Source organism: Mchenga conophoros, linkage group LG9 (assembly GCF_057382185.1).
Source record: "Mchenga conophoros isolate Kocher_MC1m ecotype Shallow Benthic linkage group LG9, M_conophoros_male_GT1.1, whole genome shotgun sequence".
Taxonomy (NCBI): domain Eukaryota; kingdom Metazoa; phylum Chordata; class Actinopteri; order Cichliformes; family Cichlidae; genus Mchenga; species Mchenga conophoros.
The window spans coordinates 731,919-757,751 of record NC_140534.1 but is presented as its reverse complement, the minus strand read 5'-3'; the positions used below and the strand labels follow the sequence as shown (position 1 = coordinate 757,751).

Sequence of the window (25,833 nt, the reverse complement as noted above, 5' to 3'; positions counted from 1 at the left end):
TACATATTATATAGAGATTGAAAATGTGACGTCATTCAGGGGTAAAACCGCAAAGGATTCTGGGAACTCGTGGCAAGAGGTACTAGCGCACGCAGGCTTTCAATTGAAATCACAGCGATAAAAAAGAAACACAAAAATGGCAAGAAGCTGTTGTATTATTAACTGCAATAGCCGGTCGCATGACAGCCACGGGAAGCCGACGGGTAAAGAGATCGGTTGTTATCGGATTACGTTGTTGAAGAGAAATTGTTCGAGCCATGTTTCCGAAGTAACAAAGAGGCGACGGGTGGCCTGGATTGCAGCCATTCAAAGACCAAATATAACGTCCCAGAACCCTCCAGCTCACAGGTTAGTCTGCTCCAAGCATTTACACAAAGGTCAGTCTGCTGTTGTAGTTAATGCGTCATTTTCATAACATAATTGGTGATATAGGTTACAAGCAAGTCTGGCGCTGAACAGAAATTGTCGCTCCTTTGTTTGTTGTGCATAAATAGTGAATTGTCCTGACACAATATTGCGTTTCGCTTCTGTTATTTTGGTACATTGACAAAAACATATACTTTTATTGACAGGATAAAACAGGTTTTTTGTATCACTAATTGTCCAGTACGATTACAGCATACAGTATTGTTGTCACTGCTACATTTCTGTAACGCGTACCAGAAATTATTTCCACTGCTAATTAATTACCGTTGAGCTTAAAGGTCCTATTAATAAACGGTTAACGATTGTGTATTTATGAAGACGATTTGTGAGACTGGTAAACTTATGATACGTACGATGGTCTTTCGTTCTACACGGTGCATTTCAAGGTCCTGCACCCATCCGTCGGTAAACTGTACCTGGGCTTGTTGCAGTGACCTGAAGTTACTATCGTGCCAAACTAGGTATCCCCGACAGAATTTGTTTCCCCTGCGTCGGGAGCACACGCTGGACTGTCCAAATCACGGACAAACAGTATCCCACATTGTTGATTTTTAGTTTACAAACACTTCTTATAATGACTGACTACTCCTGACATTTTTGAGATCTTAGCTCTTTATACAACGAAGTTATAGTGGGATACAAATAATATCAGGCTGGTCCTGCCACAATTTGTTCCCCCTGTGTAAATCACGGACAAACAGTATCCCACATTGCTGATTTTTCGTTCACAAACACTTCTTATTATGACGCATTTCTCCTGAAACTTTGGAGGATTTAGCTCTTTATATAATAAAGTTACAGGAGAATAAAAATAGTTATTAGCCAAAAGGTTTATGGTTTATTAAAATAATCCCATCTGATACCCCGTGAGCAATAAATATATAATTTTCTGTTGTAACCCTCAAACTGAATGGTAATGTAACGATACTAATTTTTCACAAAATGAAAACATCAGTACTTCCTGCATGCTCCCAGCACAGGGGAAACAAATTCTGTCGGGGATACCTACTTTGGCACGACACCGGTCCTACAACCGCATCCAAGAATAACATGCAGCTTATCTCAGAACTGTCGGTGAAAATTATCCTTGGAGCTAGGTTTAATTGAGCTGCATTTTAAAGAGGTGCAATTTCACAATTTGTGTATATTTTCTAAGTTCACTATTTTGTCATGTGTTGAGAAAAACACAGATTTAAAAATTACATGGTCTAATATTTACATTTAGCATAACTGCAACATTATTTTTTCGTTTTTTTCTTTTTAAAGACTCGAAAGGACTTGAAATTCAAAATTTCAGACTTGTGACTTTACTCGGACTTTTACACCAGTGACTTGAGACTCGACTCTGACTTGCCTGACATTACTTGAGACTTGACTTGAGACTTGAGGATAAAGACTTGAGACTTACTTGAGACTTGCAAAACAATGACTTGGTCCCACCTCTGGCTTTATCAAGTTTTATTTTCAGCGCTGTGTATTTTTCCTGCACGTCTTCAAGCTTGCAGTCCGTTTGTTTCTGTTTAATTTCTTGTTGCTTTTGTTCTTGAAGCAACTCTTTATTTTTGTTCAGTGTTTTATCAAGCTTTACCTGAAGCGCTTTGTATTTTTCCTCCATGCCTTGGAGTTTGCACTGCTTCATGTCCTGTTGTTGTTTTTCTTGGAGGAGTTCTTAATTTTTTTTGCAGAGCTTCATTAAGCTTGATTTGCAAGCCTTTGTTGTGTTTCTCCATGTCCTGGAGCTTGAAATCCATTTCCTTCTGTTTTATCTCCTGTAGCCTTTTTTCTTGAAGAAACTCTTCATTTGTGTGCGGTCTTTCATCAAGCTTTACTTGCAGCTCCTGATTCTTTTTGTCCTTCAGCACTAGTTTTTCTAGTGCTTTATCAAGCTTTGCTTGGAGCTCAAAGTTTCTTCCCTGCATTTCTAGGAGTTCCATTTCTTTCAACTTTTGAATATCTTCCTTTTCTAGAAGCTGGTTGAATGATTTGTCTACTTGATCAGGAAGTTGAATTTTGTCTTCCTGATCACAAAGAGGAGAGTTGGGCTTTACTGTTTTTTTCTGTTTTCTCTGAGACATGTTTGAATCTGTAAACTGTCACTCTGTTTATATCTGAATTAACTAATTTCAAGAAACTGTTGCAATTACCTGGACTGCCTCAGCCCAGGTGATGTAACATTAGCAGACAGAGGGTTTGATGTTGCAGAATCTTTGGAGCTGTGCCATGCTGAACTGAAGAGCCCAGCTTTCACCAAAAGGAAGAACTAACTGGGCCCTAGATTGCCCAATCAAACCTCTTAATGCCACCTGCCCTCTCCTACATTAACTGTGGGCTCACCTTGTAGAACAGAGTTGAGTGTGGAAGAAATGGCAAAAATATGGAGCTGAAAAGCTGAGAGAGAAAAAGAAATGATAAATAAATCAATGTGTCAAATTAACTGACATGTTAGCTGGTGGAGTGCCCACTGCATTATATATATATCATCTCTTTTTTATAATAAATAATCAAAAACTTTATTTAAACTAAGATTTTAAAAAATATGTGCAGTGATTGATGTGCTCTCAGACATGTGCTTCAATCCACACACAAATACAAAACAATCTGACCACACGTACAACTGTTTCACAAACTCTATAAAGCATTCACACTCCAATGGATGCATCAGAAAGCAGCTTGGGATTACAATCTTGTCCAAGGATATTTCGCCTGCAGACTGGAGCAGCCAGGGATCAAACCAGAAAACTTTCTGATCAAAAGCTGACTTGTGCTAAATGCTGAACGGCAGCCAACCCATTTTAGCCATTTAATGAATGTGCCATTTAATCTTGGCTGCAGCCAAGATTAAATGGCACATTCATTAATTACAGAGTTACGGATTGTTACATGGAACTCAAAAGAAATAATGAACCCATCTCGTGTCCTGTGTCTTCTATAGCTGTCTGTACTTTTACCTCCAAAGTTCATCAGCAAACAGTTTGCAGGCCTCTAATTATCAGGCTGTACTCAAGCGCTTGAATTCAACCTAAAAGCTGTGCTGTCATACAGAACCAAGTACCCTCCGCGGAAACTATAGCTAATGTCACAACTGGATCTGATGAGACAGCTATGATTTCTGGACTCGAAGTAAATAATCCTGAATCAATTTATACAACATCAGTTTGTTTGTTTTGCTTTCATAACAAATAGTTTGAGCCATATACAAATACAGAAGTGACAAATGGAAACATATTTACAATCCAAAGTCAGACTAACAGTTTTCAGTAGCACAGTCTTTTATTTACAGTCTGCTTCTCCTGGTGGTAAACCTCTATCACATGTTTGGATTAAAAATTAGGCCTATATAGCTGCTGGTTCCAGCTTAAGCAATATGTTAAAAATACTAAATTCTTCATTGATTTGAGCTGTGGGGTTTGCTATACACTGGCAGAAAATTGTAGAGTAAATGGTAAAAACGAACAAACCAAATAACAAGATCCTTGAATTCCATCTTTTTTATTAACAGAAACTCCAACAAATTTGTGCCCAATTGATGATGTTTGGGACATGAAAAGTCCAGTCCAGCAGGTGGCGGTAATGCGCCTTAAAGCTTTAACCGCCAAAAAATACAAGAGCAGAAGAAGAAGAAGCCGAGTTCCCGCTTTATGGCGTTTTTCTCTCCGATTATTGTCAAGACTGATTTAACACTTAAAGGTAAGTATCGAGCTAATATTAATCCGAGTCTAGTTAATCTTGAGTTTAGCTCCTGAATGAGGCTTTCTGTTGCTCTCCTCGGTGTCTCTTCTCAAGTTTTTGTGAACAAGTTGGAAAAAAAAATCTGACTAAATTGACTCAAGCTGCTTTAAACTAATTCACAGAAAGATATCAGCAAAAGGTTGTGAAACACAGAGAAGAAAATAATTTTATTAGAAGAAAGCTTTTAAATGAGCTCATTGTAATCAGAGTTTGTGTTATTTTATTAGTCTGTTATTAAGGCTACTTAGCATCTCTGTGGCACCTGCACAGCTTATGAATGCAGCTTGCTAACTAAGCTAGCTAGCGCCACCCTTCTTCCATATAAGGTCACTTCCGGCTCCAAAAGACCCAACATGTTGGCGGTAAAAGTGCTATAATGAAATACATTTATGAGAAATGTAAAAATAAATGTGTTCCAGGCTAAAACACAGCTGCCTTTATCAGCGCAAAGTTGTGATGAGGCTTACTCAGATGATGGCTCAGATTTCTACACCCACTCGGATATACAGATGAAATCAAGACAAGTACATCAATACAAAAATTCACAGGATTGTTCAAAAAATAATAAATTGTATGAATATAGGAAATCTTCCTCTCAGTGACTGAGTTGTCTCATTGTGTCCTCATTTTTTATAAATCAAGGCCTGAGTAACCCAACCTTAAGTGTTCATTAAGGTTTTTGTCACATAGATAGAAAATAAACTCAGAGATTAAGCGGCTGTTATAAACAGAGTGATTAGTTTATGTAAAAAATGTAGTTTGTTGTTGTTCTGGTTTACGTGCTGAAAATGGTTTTATTTGTGTATGTTCAATGTGTTAGACTTGTACATAGTTAAATATATGATCAAATAATGTTGAATCCTGGATATGGATTTGTAAGCAATGAAATTTGAGATAAGGGGGTAGGAACAAGAAAACTTCATCCTACTCCTTTTCGAGCACACACATTCTGTAGACATAGATATTTACATGAAAACTTGATGATTTTTAAGTTTTGTTATTTTTATTTTTTTCTGTTGTTATTTCAATTATATTTGCATGTTTGAAATAAATTTTATCTATCTATCTATCTATCTATCTATCTATCTATCTATCTATCTATCTATCTATCTATCTATCTATCTATCTATCTATCTATCATTTCTCACGGCACACGTATATTGTCGGGTTTTTTCTTGGCCAGGGCATATTTTAAAGAGGAATTGCTCTCCTGGTACTGGTGTGCCATACTGCTGAATTTGGTATCGGTGCTCAAACCTTTTGTGTTTGTTTCAAACAAGTTGTCCACCCAGGGAAGCTAAAATGTGTTCTGTGTGTTCTCAGATGAACATATAAGACACTTTGACTCTTCAGTGCAGTGTGGAGCTTAACAAAGTTCTGTTTTGTGTCCCAGCTGATCAGGAGGAGGAGAAGAGTCTGACGGAGCAGCAGAGGAAATTTCAGCTACTTGGACTCAGCTCAGCCACTGCAGAGAAAACAATGAGCTCAACACAGAAGGTGACAGATACTAGTGTTAAGAAATACTCCATTAAAAGCTGAAGTACTGATATGTATATTTTATGCTAAACTAAGTGAACCTTGTGCAATATTAATGTAATGTAGAAATAATGTATACAATGTATACAATGCCTACATCTTAGACGGTGACGTTGCCTCTAAACATCAAAATGAGCAGGAAGATGTTAAAGTGGGATTCAGCAGGATTCAACCCTAAAATCAGCTGTAGTGGCTCAGTGTGGGGAAAAGGGTCACAGCTCACAATCATTTCTATTGAGAGCTCCAGTAGATTTTTTTAATGTACAGGCTGTGATCAGCTGACCTGCTGCTCTCTGTGAATTCATCCAGATGTCTGCAGATGTTTCATGAGTTGTCCTGGCTGATTTCCTTTCTCTACACTGACAGTACACTGTCTTTATATTAGACACTAAACTGTTGGTATGTGGGTGGAGCTCAGTGAATGAATGTCAGCATCATGAGCTTAAGTTTAAGTTAATCTCTGCTACACTTGATGTAATCTAACTCTGACATGAGCACCACAGTCACTGTGCACCAGTCACACACTGTTCTTTACTTAAATCCATCACATTACAGTAAACTTGCCTGCTTATCCTGCACTAACCTGCAGAGGATTTTGCTGCAGTCTTTACATCACATTGTGAGACAAACTGCACACAAACAGTTTGTGTGTTTACTGATGTTTGTTGGGCTGATAGAATTGCTGCATTTGAAATTACCTGCCACATAAAAAATATTACTCCATTTATTCTCGCTCGTCTTCTGTATTGCTAACTAGATGTTGAAATACCGCGACCGCAACTTATCAGCACCTGCAGTCGTTCAGGTTCTGGTGGTGTTTGGTGCCACACTCCACCTTCAGGTTTAAAACTAGTGTTAATGGAGGGAGTTTGAAGCTTCAGTTTGTTTAATGACTGCATTTCACTCACTGCCTCTGCTTGTATCTCTGTCACTGCAGGACCAACATGGACCGAGAAGTCAGCGCTCTCAGGAGGCCGACAAACCTCACAGAAGCAAGAGAGAGAAAAAATACACCTGTGACGAGTGTGGGAAGGATTTTACCTGGAAGTTTAAACTAAAACAACATCAGCTCATCCACACTGGAGAGAGACCGTTCAGCTGTGACTTGTGTGGAAAGTCGTTTTCCTGGAAGAATTCCCTGAAAACACACCAAGTCGTCCACAGTGGAGTTAAAGCTTACAGCTGTGATCAGTGTGGCAGAGCTTTTACTCACAGTAGCCACTTGCAGAGACATCTAGTTACCCACTCTGGAGTTAAGGCATACAGCTGTGACATCTGTGGAAAAACTTTCAGCCAGCTATGGTACCGAAATATACACCTACGCATTCACTCCGGAGAAGATGTGTACTGGTGTGATCAGTGTGGTAAATACTTTACAACAGACGCACAGTTACAACACCACATGTTTACCCACACTGAGGAGAGACCTTATCAATGTGACCTGTGTGAGAAGACTTTTAAAACTCCACAGTACCTGAGACAACACCAACAGATCCACACCAGAAAGAGACTCTACAAGTGCAGTTACTGTGAGGTTTGTATTTTTATTTTATTCTTGTAAGTTCAGTCTGACTGTTTGGAACAAGTCTGCTCATTAAATTGTGTTAGCATGTTAGCACTTCTACTGCACCGAAGAGTAGCTCTGAGCCATTACTCAGGTTTTCATTTCATTTAAGTGTAAGTCAGATGTTACTGTAATATTAAATAAGTATTGCTGTAGTATTATGGTGGTAGTATTGTAGTTATTGTAGCCCAGTAAACTGAGTGTGTTAATCGAAACAGTAAAATGTAACTGGACGTCTGCAGAGATGCTCTTTATTTCAGGCGACTTTCAGGATAAAAGTGTTGAAGGACTGACTTACACTGTCTTTGTGTCTTTGTTTAGAAGCAGAGCGACACAGATGGATCCACTTCTCAACCCTGTCATCGCTGTGGTGGTGGGAAAGACTTTCGTTGTGACATCTGTGGAAAAACTTTCAGTCAGCAAGCCGGCCTAAAAATGCATCAACGTAAACACACTGGAGACAAACTGAAATACTGCAAAGAATGTGGGAGAAGCTTCCCCACATCAGCTGAGTTAAAACGACATGAACTCTTTCACAGTGGGGTCAAAAAGCACCTCTGTGATCAGTGTGGGTCATCCTTCACCACTGCAGGTCACCTTAAAACACACAAACGAGTCCACACAGGAGCGAAACCATACAAGTGCAGACACTGTGACAAAAGCTTCTCACAGTCAGGTAATTGTAACGAGCATGAACGTACACACATGGAAGGAAACTACAGCTGTGAGCAGTGTGACAAGAGCTTCAGTAATCTCAGTTCATACTCTGCACACAAACGATCCCACGTTACTACTAAACTGTTTCACTGTTACCAATGTGCCAAAACATTCACTTCATCATCTGCTCTGTGCAAACATCAGCGCGATCACGCAGGGCTGAAATCGTTCCCATCACAGGATCAGAGTGAATCTGAAGAGAGAGAAACATCCTCTGGTTTCAGAGTCCAACTTAAAACCCTGGAGATCAGGCTCCACAGAGTTCAGGTCGGCTCTCCTTAAGTTAAAGTTCAAATGAGGCTGTGAATCAAACTTCCTGTAGTTCCATTTTAATCTTTATAAATTGTTCTTCTGTTTGTGTTCAGTCGTTACCTTTTTTTTTTCAGTGGTTGGATTAAAAATCAGTTTTCTGTTGTTTAAGTTTTTATTGAATGTATTTTGTTAAATAAAGTTAAAATATTGTTAAATAAAGAATTGTTTGAACGACAAAGATTTTGAGCCATGATGTCATTTCCTGTATTTCAGAGTAAAGACTGAAGTGACAAATGGAAACATGTTTACAGTCATGGAATAAACACTGATGGGTCATCTGTAGGAAGTTCTATTGCTGACCTGACAGACTCGACCTTGTTTACAAAGAAAGAAAGGAACTGATGACATGTGTCAGCAGAGGCTTTCAGGGTTGTTTAGAGTAGAGCTGATAGTCTTAAAGAGAACATGGCGATTATGACAATTTAACACAATGATCTGAGAAAAATATCTGTTTCTCTCATTTTTACTGTATTCTGATCAAATTTCCAACATTCTTTTAACATTTCAAAAGAATTTGTCTTTCTTCCACTTTCACACTTGGCCCTAAAAACACCAACATCTGTGCATCACCCTTGTGTCAGTCTAATGAACCTAACATGTGAGTGATACATAACACACATTCACACTGGCTGCATATATCAGTCCGGGGGGGCAGAGCAGAACTCTGTATGAATCAGACGCGCTCACATATTCAGGCTTTCCAGAGGCGTTTACCATCAGAAGAAGCAGAACAATGAATCATCAGCACCCTGCAGAAGAACACAGCAAGCAACAACTCTAACAATAAAGACGTGCTGGAGCCAAAAGATGCAGATAGCGAGTTTTAAACGATAACGCACAGGATCAAAGGGGGAGAGGGTAAAAACCCACTGCCTCCTGAGATAAAGATCAGCAAGTCAAGCTGGCAGCAGACGACACAAAACGCTCTCTGGAGGAGGCGGCGACTGTGGAGCAGGCCGACGAAGAGGCGGATCGGCAGACAGGAAGCTCCCGGGGTCCCACAACAAGATGTTGCGCGTCAGACTGGAGCAGGATATCCCCATGTTGGTGACACTGCCCATCGAGGTACAGCCCAACTTGGCAAACCAACCCTTCCCTTTCTTGGACACCACACTGGCTGATCTGGGCATCCAAGACTGAGTCTCACTCCGTGTGGGGACGTTTTTTTGTTTTTGTTTGTTTCTTAAGAAGCAATCATGTGTATATATTCAGCTCAGAGCTGAAGGAGAGGGTGGTTTGGGTTGACAACAAGAAGACCCATCCTAGAGGTACGGCGGTGGGATCCAACTGCAGGGATGTGGTCAGATGGCAGTCTGTGGAAATCAGGTGACAGTGAGAGCAACTTGATTTTCCTATTTTGTCCTTCAGATACGAGTGAAAGCCCAGATGCCAGGAGACAAGCAGCTCCAGGAGGTCCTGTACAGCACCGAGGTCCACACTGACCGCTCCTTCTGCTGCACTGGAATGGATATCCTGCCCTGGAAACAGACGTGTGCAGGTCTAGAAGCAGTTTAAATCCCATACTTTTTTGATCTGTGAGGCTCTTAATGTCACGTCTGCAGCCATGAAAGTCAGCTCAGGGTTTCTTGATTCTGATTTTTCTTTGCTGTGTCACATTTAGCTCATATCTGCATTGCCATGCCCTGAAAACAAGCTGCCGAGCTTTAGTCAGACTCAGGGACAACGGGAGATCTGAGGAGCAACACAATGAGAACAACTAAAACTGAACAAACTTAACATCTGATTACCTTTTTTATTTGTAAGAAAAAGTTTAACATGAACGCGCCAACTGTCCACAGCAAAGCTTATTATGACAAGACTGCTTTTATTCAGTGATGTCAAAGTGTCATCACTTCATACCTCTGAACTGACATTAGATGTATTGCATACCTTGTTAGAATTACACTGTTGAAGCATTTGTAAAAAGCTTCTGTCCTTGTTAATTTATGTTTTAGGATAAGTTTTTGGGCTGTGTAAGGTCACAGGTTGCATTTCTGAGCAGAGTAGTAAAGGTAAAGTAAGTGTTTTCAAAACTAGCCACTCAGCATGTGTACAAACAGTGAGAAATCTCTGAAGAAAACCGTTTGAAGGAGCAAGAGCACACGCTTTTCTCCACAGGTTAAAGCCCGCTGACTCCCAAAGAGCAATGGGAATGAAAAACTCTCCTTAGCAGATTAAATCCATTACTTCACACTCTTGAGAACAAAGCAAGAAGTGTGTCCAAACCGCGTAAAGAACAGCAGCAGCGATTTATAGTGAAGCAGGAAATCAAAATACAGAACACAGGATGGTGAACCCGAACTCCTAACATAAGAAAAAGTAAACACGGCATGCACGTTAACAAGGGTCTCTGCTGTGCAGGAAGTGAGGTCACAGCTGCTTGGACCTCAGCACTGTGGTTCTGGGCAAACTTTCTCATGAGTGCTACTGAAATGTTCTGGCTTTCTGTGGAGGAGAAACAAACTGAGAGTTAGAGGTCAACACTGGAGACAGATCACTACAAAAGAACCAAATACTGATGAGAGTGCTGTGCACGATGCTAAGAGACATTAGATATGAAGCTCTGAGTCATGAGGGTTCATTCAAAGGAATTTTAACATGCAATCTGATGAGTTATTCTGCATGTGGCCATAGAAATCTTCACCTTTATCAACATCCTTGTTGCCCACGACATGACTGGAAGCAGCAACTATGGGTTTCATTAAATTCACGACCTGAAAGAGATAAAAAAAATAAAATAAAAACATTTAAGAAAAAAGTGTAATTAAAAATATTTTTAAAATTTAGGGACAAAATGCACAATGTGAAGTAATTCAAGATTTACATCAGAGCATGTCAAAGTTTCTGCATGTGTTGGATTGTAAGAATAACTGATTTAACATTTAATAAAAGAAATGATTGGTTGGAAGTTTTTCCTTTCAAAGCATCTTTCTAAACATGTGAACAGCTGCTCTTTAATAATCAATATGAATCAAAGACTTCTGTCAACACAAAATAAATGTAAGGAAACACACTTTCCTGTGCAACATCCAGTTTCTATAACTGACGACAAGCTTGGACCACAGTGATCTAAACTCATCCTCTACATTGGAAATGTAAACAAATGTAAATGTGGTTTTTACTGTACCAAGGCAGGGCTGTGTGTGTAGAGCACAGCCAGGCAGCTGAACACTGTATGGTTCTCTTTTTGGTCCTTCCTCGAGCGGGAGACGAGCCACCAAAGCTGGCAACACCGGTCAGTGAACACATTCAGTTTTCAGGCCCCTCTTCTGTGGAACCAGCTTCCAGTTTGGATTCAGGAGACAAGATTTCAAGATTAGGCTTAAAACTTTCCTCTTTGGTAAAGTATATATTTAGGGCTGGACCAGGTGACCCTGAATCCTCCCTTAGTTATGCTGCAATAGATGTAGCCTGCTGGGGATTCCCATGATGCATTGAGTTTTTCCTTTCCAGTCTCCTTTCTCACTCAGTATGAGTTAATAGACGTCTCTGCATTGAATCATATCTGTTATTAACCTCTGTCTCTCTTCCACAGCATGTCTTTATCCTGTCTTCCTTCTCTCACCCCAACCGGTCGCAGCAGATGGCCCCGCCCCTCCCTGAGCCTGGTTCTGCTGGAGGTTTCTTCCTGTTAAAAGGGAGTTTTTCCTTCCCACTGTCGCCAAAGTGCTTGCTCATAGGGGGTCATATGATTGTTGGGTTTTTCTCTGTATCTATGAAGCGCCTTGAGGTGACTTTTGTTGTGATTTGGCGCTATATAAATAAAATTGAATTGAATTGAATTGAATTGAATTATCTGAGGAAGAAGCAGAGTTGGTTTGTTTCCAGCTGAAATCATCCAGGCTCAGGAATTTGAATCGATCCACATCACTTCTGCTTGAACTAGAGAACATGAGTGTCGACTTACATTTGGTCTGTGAGACACATGTCATAGTGACAGTATTTGGGTTAATATGGCATTACTCACCCTGGTCGCATTTCTTCAATATCAGGCACCAAGTTCAGGAACTCGTTCTTTTGCAGCCCGCGCAAGGTAGGAGGTCTCCAGAGTGGGAACCATCGGGAAGTTTTCACAGTCTGAGCAGGAGGGACTGGAGGCACGTGAGCTGTTCTCAGGGGTCCTTTAACACAAATCACACCAAGTTAGAATCAAATAGATAACCTGTCAATAACCGTTTGCAGATCGAGGTCAATGTTCCTAAAAATATGTTTACTTCTGGCCCATGGAGCCACAGCACGAGTCCGAGAGAGAGGGGCAGGTAGAGGAAAGGGTGAGGGTGGCACTGCTGAAGCTCGTCACGGATGGATCACGTCCGATCGGTGAGATGAGAGAAACCTGAAGTGAAACAACAGCAGGATGAGGTAGACGTCAATATAGGAACTCCCTGATGTGACACAGAAAGGCTATTTTTTTATTTCTTTGTATTATTTCTCACCTTGCAGTCACTGATGCTGTTCACCAGCTGCTTGTATTCAGTATTGAAGGTGTGTGTCAGAAGGCGCAGGCACTACAACACAACAGGAACAAGACCGATCAGCTCCGAGCAGAGAAGGAAGAAGGCAGCAACAAGAACGCCCACTAAGCCCACGTTTTTCTCACCTTGGTGGCCAGCTCCTTCTCACGCTTTCAAAGGTGGTGCTGGAGATCTGCGAGGAGACGGAGGTGGATGTGGACAGAGTGCCGGAGCTCACGCTGGGGGACAGAGACTCACTCAGGGACTTGGTGGTGGGAGCTGTTCCCACGGGAGCCGCCTCTCCCAGAAGGTGACGGGTCTTTTCCACCTGGACGAAAGATGGGGGCGAATGTGAGGTGGGGAGAAGAGGGGAGGTTAGTCATGTAACGTCTGTACTCTAAGAAAAAACTTTTTAGAATAGCACTTTGGTCTTTGAGTTGAAAAGTCATTTTTCCCTCTACGATATTAAACAGATTTATTTCTTTATGAATCTTTTAAGGCCCCACCTCCTGCAGCTGCTCCATCTTCTCCAGCTCCCACTGGTGCTCTAGGATGAGGCTATCTCCTCTGGGCCTCCAGCCGGCCAGGTTCTCCTCTCCACGCACATAAGCCACTGATGTGTCCAGGACCTTCCTCCTCCTCCTCTGCATCCCTGCTCAGGACATGAGCCCTCATTAGGATGAAGCTCTCCACAGAATTATGATAAAACAGCTGCCGTTCTTTAAACATGTTTCATGGCCGCTCACCTGGGCTTCCAGTGTCAGACATCTTACACAAGCTCAGCTCGTAGATCCCAGTCACTCGGTTACTATAATGAAGCAGAAGTTTTGAACAAGGAAACTTTGTAACAGGGCAGATATCTTTGATTGTGAAACAGAGATGGCCACAGTGCAGCAGCCCAGATTTACCAGTCAGGAGTTTTGGAGTATCCAGTCCCAAAGAGGTTCTTGAGAGAACGGGGTGGGGAAATCTTGGCGTCTCGGGAGTAAAAGACCGTGCAGATGTCTTTGGTGATAATGGCAGGCTGGATGCAATGGTCCAGCTGCAGAGAGGAGATAAAGGGTGTGTGTTAGACACGATGACATCAAGAGACTTAAAAACACGTACAAACAGGTACAACACGGCGGAGCAGCGGCTGACCTCCAGATACGCAGATAAGGTCATGTAGATCTTCTCTCCGTAGGGAGTGACGCGGTTGAGCAGGAGGGAACCTTTTAAGGGTGTTTTTATTTGTGCTCCCTGGCCTGGAAATAAACGGTTTCCGATCAGACCTGCTTCATCTTTGTGCCCTTGGTATCTGACTCGCTTGCTCCCCCATGCATTTTAAAAGAATCCTTCTCTTCAGCATGAAGTTCTGGCTCAGCTTTAGTGTCTGCGTTACATGTACACAAAGACAGAAACATTCAATGATAAAAACACACAGTGGAATAAAATTGTAAGACGTCATCAGTTGATGCAGTTTAAGGACACTTGTTGTTCTGTGCAGTCTCACCTGGAGCTCACGCTTCTAGTTCATGCCATCATCACCAAAGATTCTTCAATTAATAGTTTAAAGATGTCCATGAATGCACTGCTAACTGCTCTTCACCCTGATAAAAATCAACATGCATTTAGAATAAGAAACACTTTTACAAAACCAAAAGCTTCACTGTACTTAGTGATTTATACGTCTACAAAACAGGTTCAGTTTGTAACTGAGAGAGCGGCTCAGTGGTGCTGAATTATATTTCCAATAGAAACACAATTTCATATGTTGTAGTAACAACACACTGCCACAAGATGTCAGCCTAGGCCTACTCTACCATGCTGTTCCAGTACAAAAGAAAAAGTGACAGAGCCTTGAAAGAGTGACAGAGACACTTTTTATGAACTCATCTGTAATGTGTCACCTTTTCTGTAGGATGAAGAAGTGCTTCCCTTCTTTTAAAGTAAATACAGGCTTACAAAGATCCTCTAAACATGTTTCTGAAATAATCCTAAACACAATCATTAAATCAAAAATGCAAGAAACTATTTATTTAATCACTCTTCTTGACTTAATTCCTTAACTTAGTAAAAAAATAAATAAAATAGACAAGAACTTTTCTTCTGTCTCACCTCTGTCAGTTTTCATGCTGTTGCAAGAACAGGTGGAGGTGCAGGTGGAACTTTGACTTCAGTGTGGTTTGTATGTGCAGGCAGGAGTCTGACATCTCAGGACAGCAGAGGATTGTCGAGCACGGTGACTCCTGCTGCGACACCCCCGTCTGACTGTCCTGAGCTCTTGGTCCTCAGCGTCTGCCCACACACTCATTCATCACCATGTCTTTACCCTGCCTGTAAGAAAACCAAGAAAAGGCTAACATTAGAAACAGCCACCAACCAATCCCTTTTACTCCACCACCCAAAAACCAGTGAGAAACACTAGTTAGTATTAACTTGGAATCAAAGTGCACTAATCCCCAGGCTCCCAGCATAACATACAGTCCAACACAAACTCCACAAACTGTCTTGCTTCAGCTGACTTTCCTTCACCTTCTCTCCAAACAATCTGTTGTGCTCTTTTCAGCACAAAGCCACACTCCTGCTCACTGATCCTCACCTCTTTTTAACCTAGTCTCAGCAACTTTGTCCCATAGCTTGCACATCCTTTCCACCTCCATCTTTCTTCCCAGCCAACTGATACATACCTTTTCTCCTTCCTTAAAAGCCAGCCTAAGAAATACGAGTTCATAAACGCCACAGAGAAATAAATCAGAGGAATAAAATGCAAATGATATTGCTTACACTGAACAGCAACACCCAGGTGAGGATTATCTAATGCCAAATTTTCCAAACAATTAACAAACCGTGCCCTTTTTCTCACCATGTCTAGAGTGTAGAGGTCAGCCAATGTCGCTCGGATCTGCTGCACAGCTTGAGGCTGGTCTGGGAAGAATCTGTCCAGGACTCCAGGTCTGGGGAGCACTTGCTGAACCTTCTTGGTACCAGCCAGGTGAGCGCTGATATCTGGACACAAAACCATAGAAAAAAAAAAGAAAAAAAATGCATCTATTAATCACCTGGATCACCTGTTGAAAAAGAAAAAAGAAAACAAGCAGAAGAGAACAAGAGTAATAGAATAAACAACATCACAATGATATATGGGAATATGACAGTAAATACTAAATATTAAACATTATTGTGCAGCACATAAGATCAACAGAACACAGTGTGCTTTGAGGTAGGAGCCAAAAAGGGTGAAGTTTGTGTGTGTGAGCACCTGTGAGCATGGACGCGCTTGTTTTTTAAAAAGGTTCCTTCATGTAATGATCTGCTAGAGGGTGTGGGGGGGCCACAGCCCCGTCCTCCAGGGCATGAAGCAGGTATGGAGGAGATCAAAACTCCAGACATCCAGAGGCCCCCAGAACACAACAGACCAAGGAAGACCAACAGAGGGGCAGCCGCGCCACTGTCCCAGAAAGAGCTGAGGAGAGTCCCAGATGAGGGCTCACTCAGCAGCCGCGGAGCAGAAGCCAGGGGGAGTTGCAGTGACGCGCCCGTGAGCTCCGCCGGCAGCCAGCCGTGCCTGAGTGACCGAGCCCCAGGCCGAGAGGCCGGGGGCACCCCCACCTCCGAAGTGGCCCGAGCGAGCCCCAGGCTCCAGGCCCCGATAAGCGGCCGCCAAGGAGTGAACCGGTGTGTACCTGGACGCGCATCCCCGGACACAAAGAACCACCAACGCACCGATGTCTGAGGGAGTCCGCCACTGGCAGGGGAAGTGGTGGTAGGGGGAGATAGGCCTCCAAACCTTGGAGGGCCTGAGATGTCCCCAGAGAGGTGGCGTCTGATACCCAACCTGACATATAGACACAGACATACAGGCACACACAGACACAAACATCCATTCCCACCCTCATGCTCTCATATGTACTTACTCCACACTCAACCAACGTGGAGACAGACATAAAGAGACGCTGTACACACGATCACACTCCCCAAGCGTACTCTACAAACCGGGTCTAGGTACCCTTGCCCCTGGAAGGGGGAACTGCACCCAGACCCAGGTGGTGTTACCCTTTTCCCTGCGGTGGGGAGAGGCAGACCACCCCAACTCCGCAGCAGCAGGGAGGCCCCACACTCCAGACCGCAGTCGGACGGCCAACTCCTCCTCCTAGCCCCCCCGCTCCAGCAGGCCGCAGAGAATGGGGGTGAGAGAAGACTCCAAACCTCCCTCAACCCGCTCATTGTAGTGTTGATGCATGTGTGTTCTAAGGTGCATTTAAAACCCAGGAGGGCATGGAGCTACCTGCCAGAGAGCAGCAGGTAAGCGCATGGTCCCTCCTGCTAGCCCTCAATGTCTACGTGTATTTAAAATTGAGAGGTGGGCAACGACACCAGGGGTGGGGTGTACATGTATCGTGTATCCATGTATCCATGTATTGTGCCCACCCCCAAGATCCTATATGTATGTGTAATGAGAGTGTGAGTAATGTGAATGTCTAAGTTGTGGGATAAAATTGAGGCAGAGGCAGCCAGAAGGGGACAGAGGGGGGGTAGCCTCCTCTGCACCCTGGTGACACCCCCATACTCCGCGCCCCGCCAGGGAAAGGGGGCCCAGGCCCATCCAGACCGGGGCCCAGTGCAGCAGCGCCTCCCGGCCCCACAGAGCCCGGGACAGTCCACCCAACCCCACCACAGAGAAAACTGCACCCACCCCACCATCCACTCATCTTCCAGACTACATAAGACAATAGACGCCCAGGCTGAGATCTTCCTCCACCTCTCCTGTATCTCCCCCTCCTGCAGAGAGAGTTCCTGAAGAGCGGAAAGCTCCAGAGAGTTGCAGCATGGCCTGGAGGTGTCACTATCACAATCTGCGGGGAGTATGATCATTTGTTATGAAAAAAGAAGACCCAAATGCAGACTCACAGGCTGGCAAGGATAAACTAAAGGCAGCCTGTTTATTTTGGACGGAGAGAATGATATGAAATATCTGACAGGGAACTGAGAAACTCAGAAACCTATACTGGGGGATAACACTAGGAAACATGACCAGTGAAGCTGGGTGACGAAAGGAGAAGATTAAACAATAAACACACAGGACGGTCATTAGGGAAGAGGAGACGGCAGGGACAAATCAGGAGTAATGAGACAGTTACAGCAAAACTCAACATAACCAACAAAATAAAATAGGAAGCACGTGTTTTGATCGCTGGCTCCAGTCTGCATGCTGAAGCTTCCTTTGGTTACAAGATACAGAACCAACGTTAGTGTGAATGAGACTATGAGAATGTTATATAGCATTTGCTCCACTTTGAATTCAGTTTGAAGAAGTAAAGAGACAAACAAACTTAAAAGAGACCATAGGATTAAAAAAACACAGACACCGCAAAAGGACGAAACACGGGCAAGAAGCAAAGTAAACAGAAAAGGAAGCAAGGAAATAGAAAGATAAGATCCACATGAATAGAATAGACAAAATATGAGTGCTTCAAGCAAACTGTGCAGGAATAAAATATAAATAGCAAACAGCAGAAATAAATAACAAATGGGGGAAAATATGTAGGATGAACAGGAACAAAGACACTGGAGAACAAAGTGGTGAGGGTTACTCAGACCACCATTAACTGACTAAATACATGGGAACTGGCAAAGTGAGACGCGGTCACAGAGAGTGACAAGGTACAAGGCGCACAAAAAGAGGGACTGGCAAAATTAGACGTCTATCAGAAGTACAGAATACAGAGACAGACAGGCAGACAGTGAAACAAACATGGAGACAAAACCTGCTACACACAGAGACAACACTAACACGGCCTGAACATGAAAGGAAACAAATTTAGACCAGCAACTAAGAGGAAGCACTAATTTGGAAGGGAAATAATACCAGACATATGGTGCACTCTGAATATCACCAGTCTGTTGCAAAGCTAACAGAGAGACAGACAAGCATTCACACCTACAGCTAATTTAAAGATACCACTTCAGCGTCACAGCTGGGTCCTTCTCTGTGTTATAAACGACACAGAGAAGGCCCCAGCTGTGACGCCACAGTAGTTCATTTGTTGACTGATACATCGATGTAGTCTCTCAGGAACGAGGGCGAAATGCCAACGACCGCCTGTCTGTTTTCAGGGCTGTATTTGAAGCCATGCTCCAATCAGGCAAAGTTTTAAGTGTTGCACATTTCGATGGGTTTCTTTCAGCTGACATAGTTTCCATTTGGGTCATGTGGTGTTAGATACCCCAGCGTGTGGTCATAGGGTGAAGAGCCCGGACGATTAGTGGGATTTTAGGTGTGGTGTAAAAATGACGCTGCAACTTTAAAAACGTTGTTGCTTTAAGGATTAACGTACAACCATACTTGGGCTGAGTTTGACACTGGTTCTCTTCAGTAATTAAAATAGCTTTAACACATGATAAGATCAAATGTCAGCTACACTGTGACAGTCGAGGGGCCACACTCAGATATATTTATTCGCTTGTTCTCTTTGTGTGATAAGAGTTTCCATCTGAATTTAACCCCTGTGTGGGGCTGATCTTTCATTTCATTTTATTTCAAGCTCAGATTCTTTGCCTTTGGCACATTTTCTGTGACGAGACTTCAAACCATTCCCACCGTCCTTATTAATCAACATGGTGAAGTGATTCTTCGCAAGGTGATGGGATAGGAAGAGTTTCAGAAAATGAGGCCTTTTGTCTTTATTGGAGAGGTCAGTGCAGACAGGACGGATGGGGGGAAGGCGAGGGGGGAATGACACACAGGAAACGGTGTTGGTCAGACCCAAAGACAGGCGTGGGCAGTGAGGACTCTCACCTTCAGACTCACTGTCTAATCAGTCTGACAGTGAGTCTGAAGACAGAGCAACCCAACACACGTTACTATGTTCATCATCATCATCATTGTTTATTTATATAGCACTTTAAAAACACACAAGGCTGACCAAACTGCTGAACAATAGAAACATAATAGATACCATAAGAATAATAAATACGATACAATAATAAACATAGCGAAAAACAATAAAATACAAGTCAGTCAACCACTGAGTCAAAAGCCAGTGAATAAAAATGCTTTTTCAATCTGGATTTAAAAACCAGCACTGATGTCGATTGCCTAATGTGAAGAGGAAGATTATTCCAAAGCTTAGGAGCCACGATAGAGAACGCTCGGTCTCCTCTCAGTTTCAGCCGTGATTTGGGGACTGAGAGCAACAGCTGCTCAGCTGACCGGAGCGAACGAGTGGGGACATAGGGCTTCAGCAGGTGCCAGACCATTTAAAGATTTAAAAACCAATAAAAGAACTTGAAAATGAATCCTAAATTCAATTGGAAGCCAGTGCAGGGAGGCCAAGAGTGATGTTATCACTAAGCAGGACATTAAATCAAATTAATGAGACACCAAAACAAGAGCTGGAGCCCAAGACAGCCATGAAGTCACAGTGTACACAAATACACAAGAAACACAGAAACCAGCTGGGTGGATGTGGCTCGGGAACCTTCTGTTACCTTGAACGTCGGTGTTTTGAACGCTGGCTGCTCCAGTCTGCTTGTATTTGTCCAAGATTTCCCCTCATATCTTGGTTATGGTTATTTTTTCTTTTATTAAACTGATCACACTCCTGTTCATGAATAGAAAAAAACCCCATCAGTGTATTTTCACTTAAACAAGCAGCTGTTTTTTTTGCATTAAAGTTATATAAAAATGTAACAGTGCAAATTCCTCGCTGACAGTTTAACCAAAAGGCATTTCCAGTGGAAAGTAGCCGACATATCCTCAGCATAACCATGTATAATATCCACAAAACCTGAGAAGGTTGGAGAGAAGGTAGGCGAACTCTGCTGGGATCTGCGTTTAACAAAGTGTCTAAAGACGAAACAAAGAAATCTTTCTGTAAATGTTCAGATGCACAGACTGGACTGAAAAAGAGTGAAAAAGCAGCTAACGTCCAAAAATAAGAAAACTTTGAAAGAACTCCAAAAAAACCTGGAGAACTTTTGCTCAAAAAACAGTTTTGTTTTTTTTAAATTACAAGGCAATCTGACAAAATGTCATCAAATGAGACTCAAGACTTCTGCAGGTCTCTGCCATGACTCAATTTTTTTTTCTTAACGGCAGAAACAATTGTTCCTTTTTTACTTTGTTTCTATTTTCTCTTCTTGTTTTTATCTGTTGAACAACAAACAACATTCATGCTGATTCACATAATATCCTGTCTCTAATCTCTGGGATTTCCTCGTAGCTCTTTGATGCAAAGAACATCCATCAAACGCTCCAGCTTGTGCTCAACATCATCGTGAACGGTGATGGTACTCTGACGAGAAAATACTCAGTCGACCTTTTGGTTGATTTGTTAAAGAACCCCAAAATAGCTGATTACCTAACAAGGTATGCAGATAATTCACAGCTCTTTTCCTGAATAGCTGCTTTAAAACTCTGCTGAAAGCCTTTGTCCATTTCCAGGTATCCCCACTTCTCGGCATGTGTGTCTCAAGTGTTAGGACTGCTGCATTGGAAAGACCCAGACCCTGCAGCCAAGGTGAGAGACGACAAATATGATAACCCACACCAGCTGTGTTTAACTCTGTAAGTTCCCAGTATTCCCTGAAACCATCACGTGTGACACAGTTTACATCAGACGTGATGCAGCTGACCTCAACACTGACCTTCTTGTGGTAACAGAGACTTAAAAAAATAATAATAAAGCAACAAAGTGGGTCGCTCTTTGACAGTAAATTCCAGTGCGGTCCGCTCCAATCTCCTCAGGCTGACTCTCTTCTAGGCTCTCCTGACTGTTCCCTTTACATGTTGATGATGTGTCTTGTAAATCTGGATCCCTTTCCAGCAGGACGCTCCTCTTTTTCAGACAGTACCTCAGCTGCTCTCTCTCCTGACAGTCAGCTGTCCACCTCTGCATGGCCAGTCGAGCCAGCGCCGGCATTTGAGGCAGAGCTCGGAGCAGAGCGGGCAGCCAGGCTGAGCACGGAGCAGAGGTTGAAGGTCGCAAACTGACATCCACGTCTTCCAGAGAGCCCAGACCTCCTGCTGCAAACAGACTGCACCAACCGTTGTCTCCCACCAAGCTGTTGTAGGACAGATCCAGTGCACGGAGTGAGGAGAGACAGCCCCGTCTGCACACGGCAGCTGCACAGAGGAAGAGGACCCATTGATAACTGATCACTTCACTTTACTGTTTTGTTCACAATGTTTCTGATGGAGACAAAAATAACACCGAATAGTTTCATTGTTTTGTTTTATACGACAGCTACAGATGCTGGCAGCATGAAATAAATGAAAGAAATATCAATTTCCTTCAGGCTTTACTTGTCTTAATATACATTTATGCAGCCTAATGATCCACTACAGACCAAAAAAGAAAAAGTATAATGTCATTGTGTGTTAGTTACCCAGATGTTGCATGTCATCAGTGGTGAGCTCGCAGCTGTAAAGACGGAGCTCGCTGACGACTGATGGCTGCAGAGCATCCAGCAGGAGCGCCAAGTGACCGCCAACCACTTTACACCAGGAAATATCCACCGTGCGCAGATAGGACACCGCCAGGGCTGATGCATAAACACAAAGTTTTCACCATTTCAGGCTAGAGGGTGGAAGAGGTATTCAGGGAGAATGACTTGAAGGAAAACTTCTATAAATAAACAAGTGTGTGTGTGTGTGTGTGTGTGTGTGTGTTACCCAGAGCAGTGAAGGACTCGTTGCTCATGTAGCAGCTGTTGAATGGCAGCCTCCTCATTTGTGTCGCAGGGAGGGCGGAGACCAGCAGGTGGACCACACCTCCCACTTCCTTATTGGATGACACATCAAGCTCGGTCAGTGCAGTGAGAGAGGGCAGCACCTGGACTGAAAAACAACGAGTCACATGACTGCTGCAGCGAGCATGCGATTAGTGTCCGGCGTGTGAGATTGGTAGCAACTGACTCAGAGCCTCTAGATCATCTCGCGTGAGGCAACACAGGTGGAGGTCGAGTCTCTCCAGGTGTGTGACGTGAGCCAGGTGAAAGGTGAGGCGGCTCAGTCCACCAGCTAGAAGCAGCTTTACAGTATATTAATCAGAACAATGCTGCTCTCTAATGTATCTTGGTAAAGCGCAGAAAAATCTAATGTTTTATATGATACAGTGTGATTTCAGTAACATATCATAATGGAGGCTTCAGCAAGTACTTACGAAGGAAATCTTTCCTCTGCTCTTCAGTTAGTTCATCAAATACCTCCCAAAACATCTGTATGGTGGGGTGGCGGTCATGATATCTCCAACCATAACTTGTGTTCTGAAAACAGTGAAAATGACTGTTATAATCATAGAGTTTGTAAGGTCAGGCATACACTATGTTGCCAAAAGTATTCCCTAACACATCCAAATCATTCAATTAATGTGTTCCAATCACTTCCATGGACACAGGTGTATTAAATCAAGCACCTAGGCATGCAGACTACTTCTACAAACATGTGTGAAAGGACGAGTCGCTCTCAGGAACTGAATGAATTCCAGCATGGTAATGTGATAGGATGCACCAGTGCAACAAGTCCAGTCATGAAATTTCCTCGCTATTAAATATTCCATAGTCAGCTGTTAGTGATATTATAACAAAGTGGAAGTAATTGGAAATGACAGCTAGTCAGCTGATGCTAAGGCTCATAGTGCACTTAAGTCACCAATATCTGCAGTCTGCTGTTGTTACAGATGTCCAAACTTCATTGGTTTCCATGGCTGAGCAGCTGCATCCCAGCCTTACACTGACAAACACAATGCAAAGCGTCAGATGGAGTGATTTAAGCATCTCAACACTGGACTCTAAAGCAGTGGAGATGTGTTTACTGGAGTGACGAATCACACTTCTCTGACTGGCAATCCGATGGATGTGTCAGGGTTTGGTGGTTGCCAGAAGTACTTGTCTGACTGCACTGTGCCAAGTGTAAAGTGTGGGCATGTGTGCACATGGCTGGGCACCAGTGCACAATACAAGGTCCATAAAGACATGGATGAGTGAGTTTGGTGTAGAAGAACTGGACTAGCCTGCACAGAGTCCTGACCTCAACCTGATAGAACATCTTTGGGATGAATTAGAGCAGCAACTGTGAGCCAGGCCTTCTCCTCCAACGTCAGTGTCTGACACCATAAATGCACCTCTGGAAGAATAGTCAAAAAATTCCCATAAACACACCTAAACCTTGTGGAAAGCTTTCCCAGAAGAGTGGAAGCAGTTATAGCTGCGAAGGGTGGGCTGACTATTATATTATACTATCATACAAAAGTCTGGATTAAGACTGAGATGTGACTCAAGGTCATATTTGTGTTAAAGCAGCCGACTGAATGCTTTTGACAGTATGCAGTACACAGTTATTGTGCTACAGGACAGCTGTGAAACTACAGCCTGTGTCTGTTTGGCTGACTCTACCTGTTTGAACTTTTCCCAGTCATGCACGTCCTGGCCGACCAGCACTCCCTGCAGCTCCTCTGGTCGAAACAGCCTCACCAAATCCTGCTCACACACCAGGAAGAAGCCTTGCTTGAACTCCTGGAACAGATTCTCCACTGATGTGTTGAAGGCATGATTCACATAGGCCTCCACAAACTCCTTCCTGTTTAGGAGGGAAAATGTTAAATTAGCAAACATTTCACAGAGACAAAGGTGCTGCAGATGAACCTCACAAACACTTCATGTTTTATATTTACCTCATATTAAGACCTACTAAGGACCTGATTGTTTTTAATTATGTCCTGATCAGAGATGGGCAGTAACGCGTTACTTGTAACGCGTTACTGTAATCTGATTACTTTTTTCAAGTAACGAGTAAAGTAAGGGATTACTATTGCAAAATCAGTAATTAGATTACCGTTACTTTCCCGTAGGAACGCTGCGTTACTGCGTTACTAAAACCGTGATTGTTTTTGCGAGAATGTCTCATGACAGTGACGTAAGCAAGTGCGACGTTGGTGACAGCAGCTGTGTGCAGATCAACAATGGATAATATATCGAGTGCGGGAGAGAGTATGAGCGTGCAGCGTTTAAAGCGTGGAAGTACTGACCTTACTTTGAGTTTGATTCCATAAAAAGTGACAAAAACATTAGCGTCCATCGTGCGTGGGAAGAAAACTTCTTTTTACAGCGAAAAAAACCCCTAAACTTCCGAGCAAGCACCGAGTAGCTACGACGTGATGGGAAACTCACAGAGACACTGCGCGGATTCTTCAACTGACCGCAGCACACCTGCACCAGGGTAACCCTCCGCCTACCCTGCTCCTGCTTTACAGGTGAAAATAGAGCAAAAGGACCGCTGAGTCTTTGACTTTATTTATTTTCTGCTGTGTTTTACTTGCATCTGTTTGAAAGAGTGAGTGAAAACACAAAAAATATTTTATTTTATGTGCTGGAATGTGTAGAAAATAGGTTTAAATGTTAAACTAATTTATTCAAGTCAGAGAATGTTGCATATAATTAAATGTTTTGCTTGATGCATAAAGTTAAAAGATTAAAACTGATAAAACAAGTTAAAAAAAGAGACTTTTCCATTTGATTACATTTTGTATGATGGATTATGTAGAAAAAGTAGAATTGGGCTGAAAGATCTATCACTTTATCACCTCTTCAGGTTGTAAATCGTGTTTTTAAAAAGTAACTAAGTAACTAAGTAACTAAGTAATTAATTACTTTTGAAAATAAGTAATCAGTAAAGTAACGGGATTACTTTTTTGGGGGAGTAATCAGTAATTAGTTACTGATTACTTTTTTCAAGTAACTTGACCAACACTGGTCCTGATACATAAAACCTGAGAGCTCACATAACTGCATATGCTCAGAATAGACAGCACACATGGATACAAATTACTGCCTTGCAGCAGCAATCTTCAGACCATCACTATGAGCTCCATACAAGGTTACACTGTTCCTGTTATTAACAGCAGGGGGCACTATCAGCCACAGACTGGGAGCCAGATATGCTCTGCTGGTGCCTCATTGTTACAGAGGAAAGACTCTATAGTGAGAAACAGCTGAGGGGGAAACACTGATCTGGAAACGTCTGAGTGTTACAGAGGATATACATAGCACTGTGGTTCAGTGTCACACAATCACAAACAAATACAGCAAAGTACTAAAAAGGGTGTTGCCTCCAAA

At 42.7% G+C, this 25,833-nt stretch overlaps 4 protein-coding genes and 2 long non-coding RNA genes across 12 annotated transcripts; 1 reads left to right on the top strand and 5 right to left on the bottom strand.

Moving 5' to 3' along the window:
- The first annotated feature begins 5,063 nt into the window (after positions 1-5,063).
- On the top strand, positions 5,064-8,510 carry LOC146566550 (uncharacterized). 2 transcript variants are annotated; one of them, XM_085286026.1, is made up of 3 exons: positions 5,064-5,652; positions 6,629-7,225; positions 7,580-8,510. In XM_085286026.1, exons 1-3 carry the CDS (start codon positions 5,635-5,637, stop codon positions 8,252-8,254), a joined length of 1,290 nt encoding a protein of 429 aa, XP_085142152.1. In that variant the 5' UTR covers positions 5,064-5,634; the 3' UTR covers positions 8,255-8,510. The 2 variants fall into 2 exon arrangements, with proteins under 2 accessions (XP_085142152.1, XP_085142150.1); XM_085286024.1 differs by having other exon boundaries at positions 7,577-8,510.
- A 145-nt stretch (positions 8,511-8,655) lies between these two features.
- On the bottom strand, positions 8,656-11,612 carry LOC146566549 (uncharacterized). Its single transcript, XR_014893787.1, has 3 exons — positions 11,412-11,612; positions 10,929-10,998; positions 8,656-10,729 (listed from the first exon to the last, which is right to left on the bottom strand). It is a non-coding gene; the product is annotated as an uncharacterized LOC146566549 (long non-coding RNA).
- Positions 11,613-12,272: 660 nt separating this feature from the next.
- Positions 12,273-12,771, bottom strand: LOC146566548 (kinesin-like protein KIF1B; the record flags this gene model as incomplete). Its single annotated transcript, XM_085287841.1, has 3 exons — positions 12,273-12,405; positions 12,499-12,620; positions 12,721-12,771. Coding segments are annotated over 3 exons (306 nt in total), but the record flags the coding sequence as incomplete, so codon positions are not given.
- Positions 12,772-12,831: 60 nt separating this feature from the next.
- On the bottom strand, positions 12,832-13,520 carry LOC146566547 (kinesin-like protein KIF1B). The gene is made up of 2 exons (XM_085286074.1): positions 13,245-13,520; positions 12,832-13,066 (listed from the first exon to the last, which is right to left on the bottom strand). Exons 1-2 carry the CDS (start codon positions 13,386-13,388, stop codon positions 12,881-12,883), a joined length of 330 nt encoding a protein of 109 aa, XP_085142200.1. The 5' UTR covers positions 13,389-13,520; the 3' UTR covers positions 12,832-12,880.
- A 132-nt stretch (positions 13,521-13,652) lies between these two features.
- On the bottom strand, positions 13,653-15,490 carry LOC146566546 (uncharacterized). The gene is made up of 4 exons (XR_014893790.1): positions 14,836-15,490; positions 14,231-14,327; positions 13,879-14,110; positions 13,653-13,780 (listed from the first exon to the last, which is right to left on the bottom strand). It is a non-coding gene; the product is annotated as an uncharacterized LOC146566546 (long non-coding RNA).
- A 4,094-nt stretch (positions 15,491-19,584) lies between these two features.
- LOC146566545 (leucine-rich repeat-containing protein 31-like) lies at positions 19,585-24,261 on the bottom strand. 6 transcript variants are annotated; one of them, XM_085286036.1, is made up of 6 exons: positions 24,115-24,261; positions 23,733-23,845; positions 22,884-22,986; positions 22,394-22,558; positions 22,108-22,263; positions 19,585-21,844 (listed from the first exon to the last, which is right to left on the bottom strand). In XM_085286036.1, exons 3-6 carry the CDS (start codon positions 22,936-22,938, stop codon positions 21,387-21,389), a joined length of 834 nt encoding a protein of 277 aa, XP_085142162.1. In that variant the 5' UTR covers positions 22,939-22,986; positions 23,733-23,845; positions 24,115-24,261; the 3' UTR covers positions 19,585-21,386. The 6 variants fall into 6 exon arrangements, with proteins under 6 accessions (XP_085142162.1, XP_085142161.1, XP_085142163.1 ...); XM_085286035.1 differs by having other exon boundaries at positions 23,750-23,845; XM_085286037.1 differs by lacking the exon at positions 23,733-23,845.
- Positions 24,262-25,833: the final 1,572 nt, after the last annotated feature.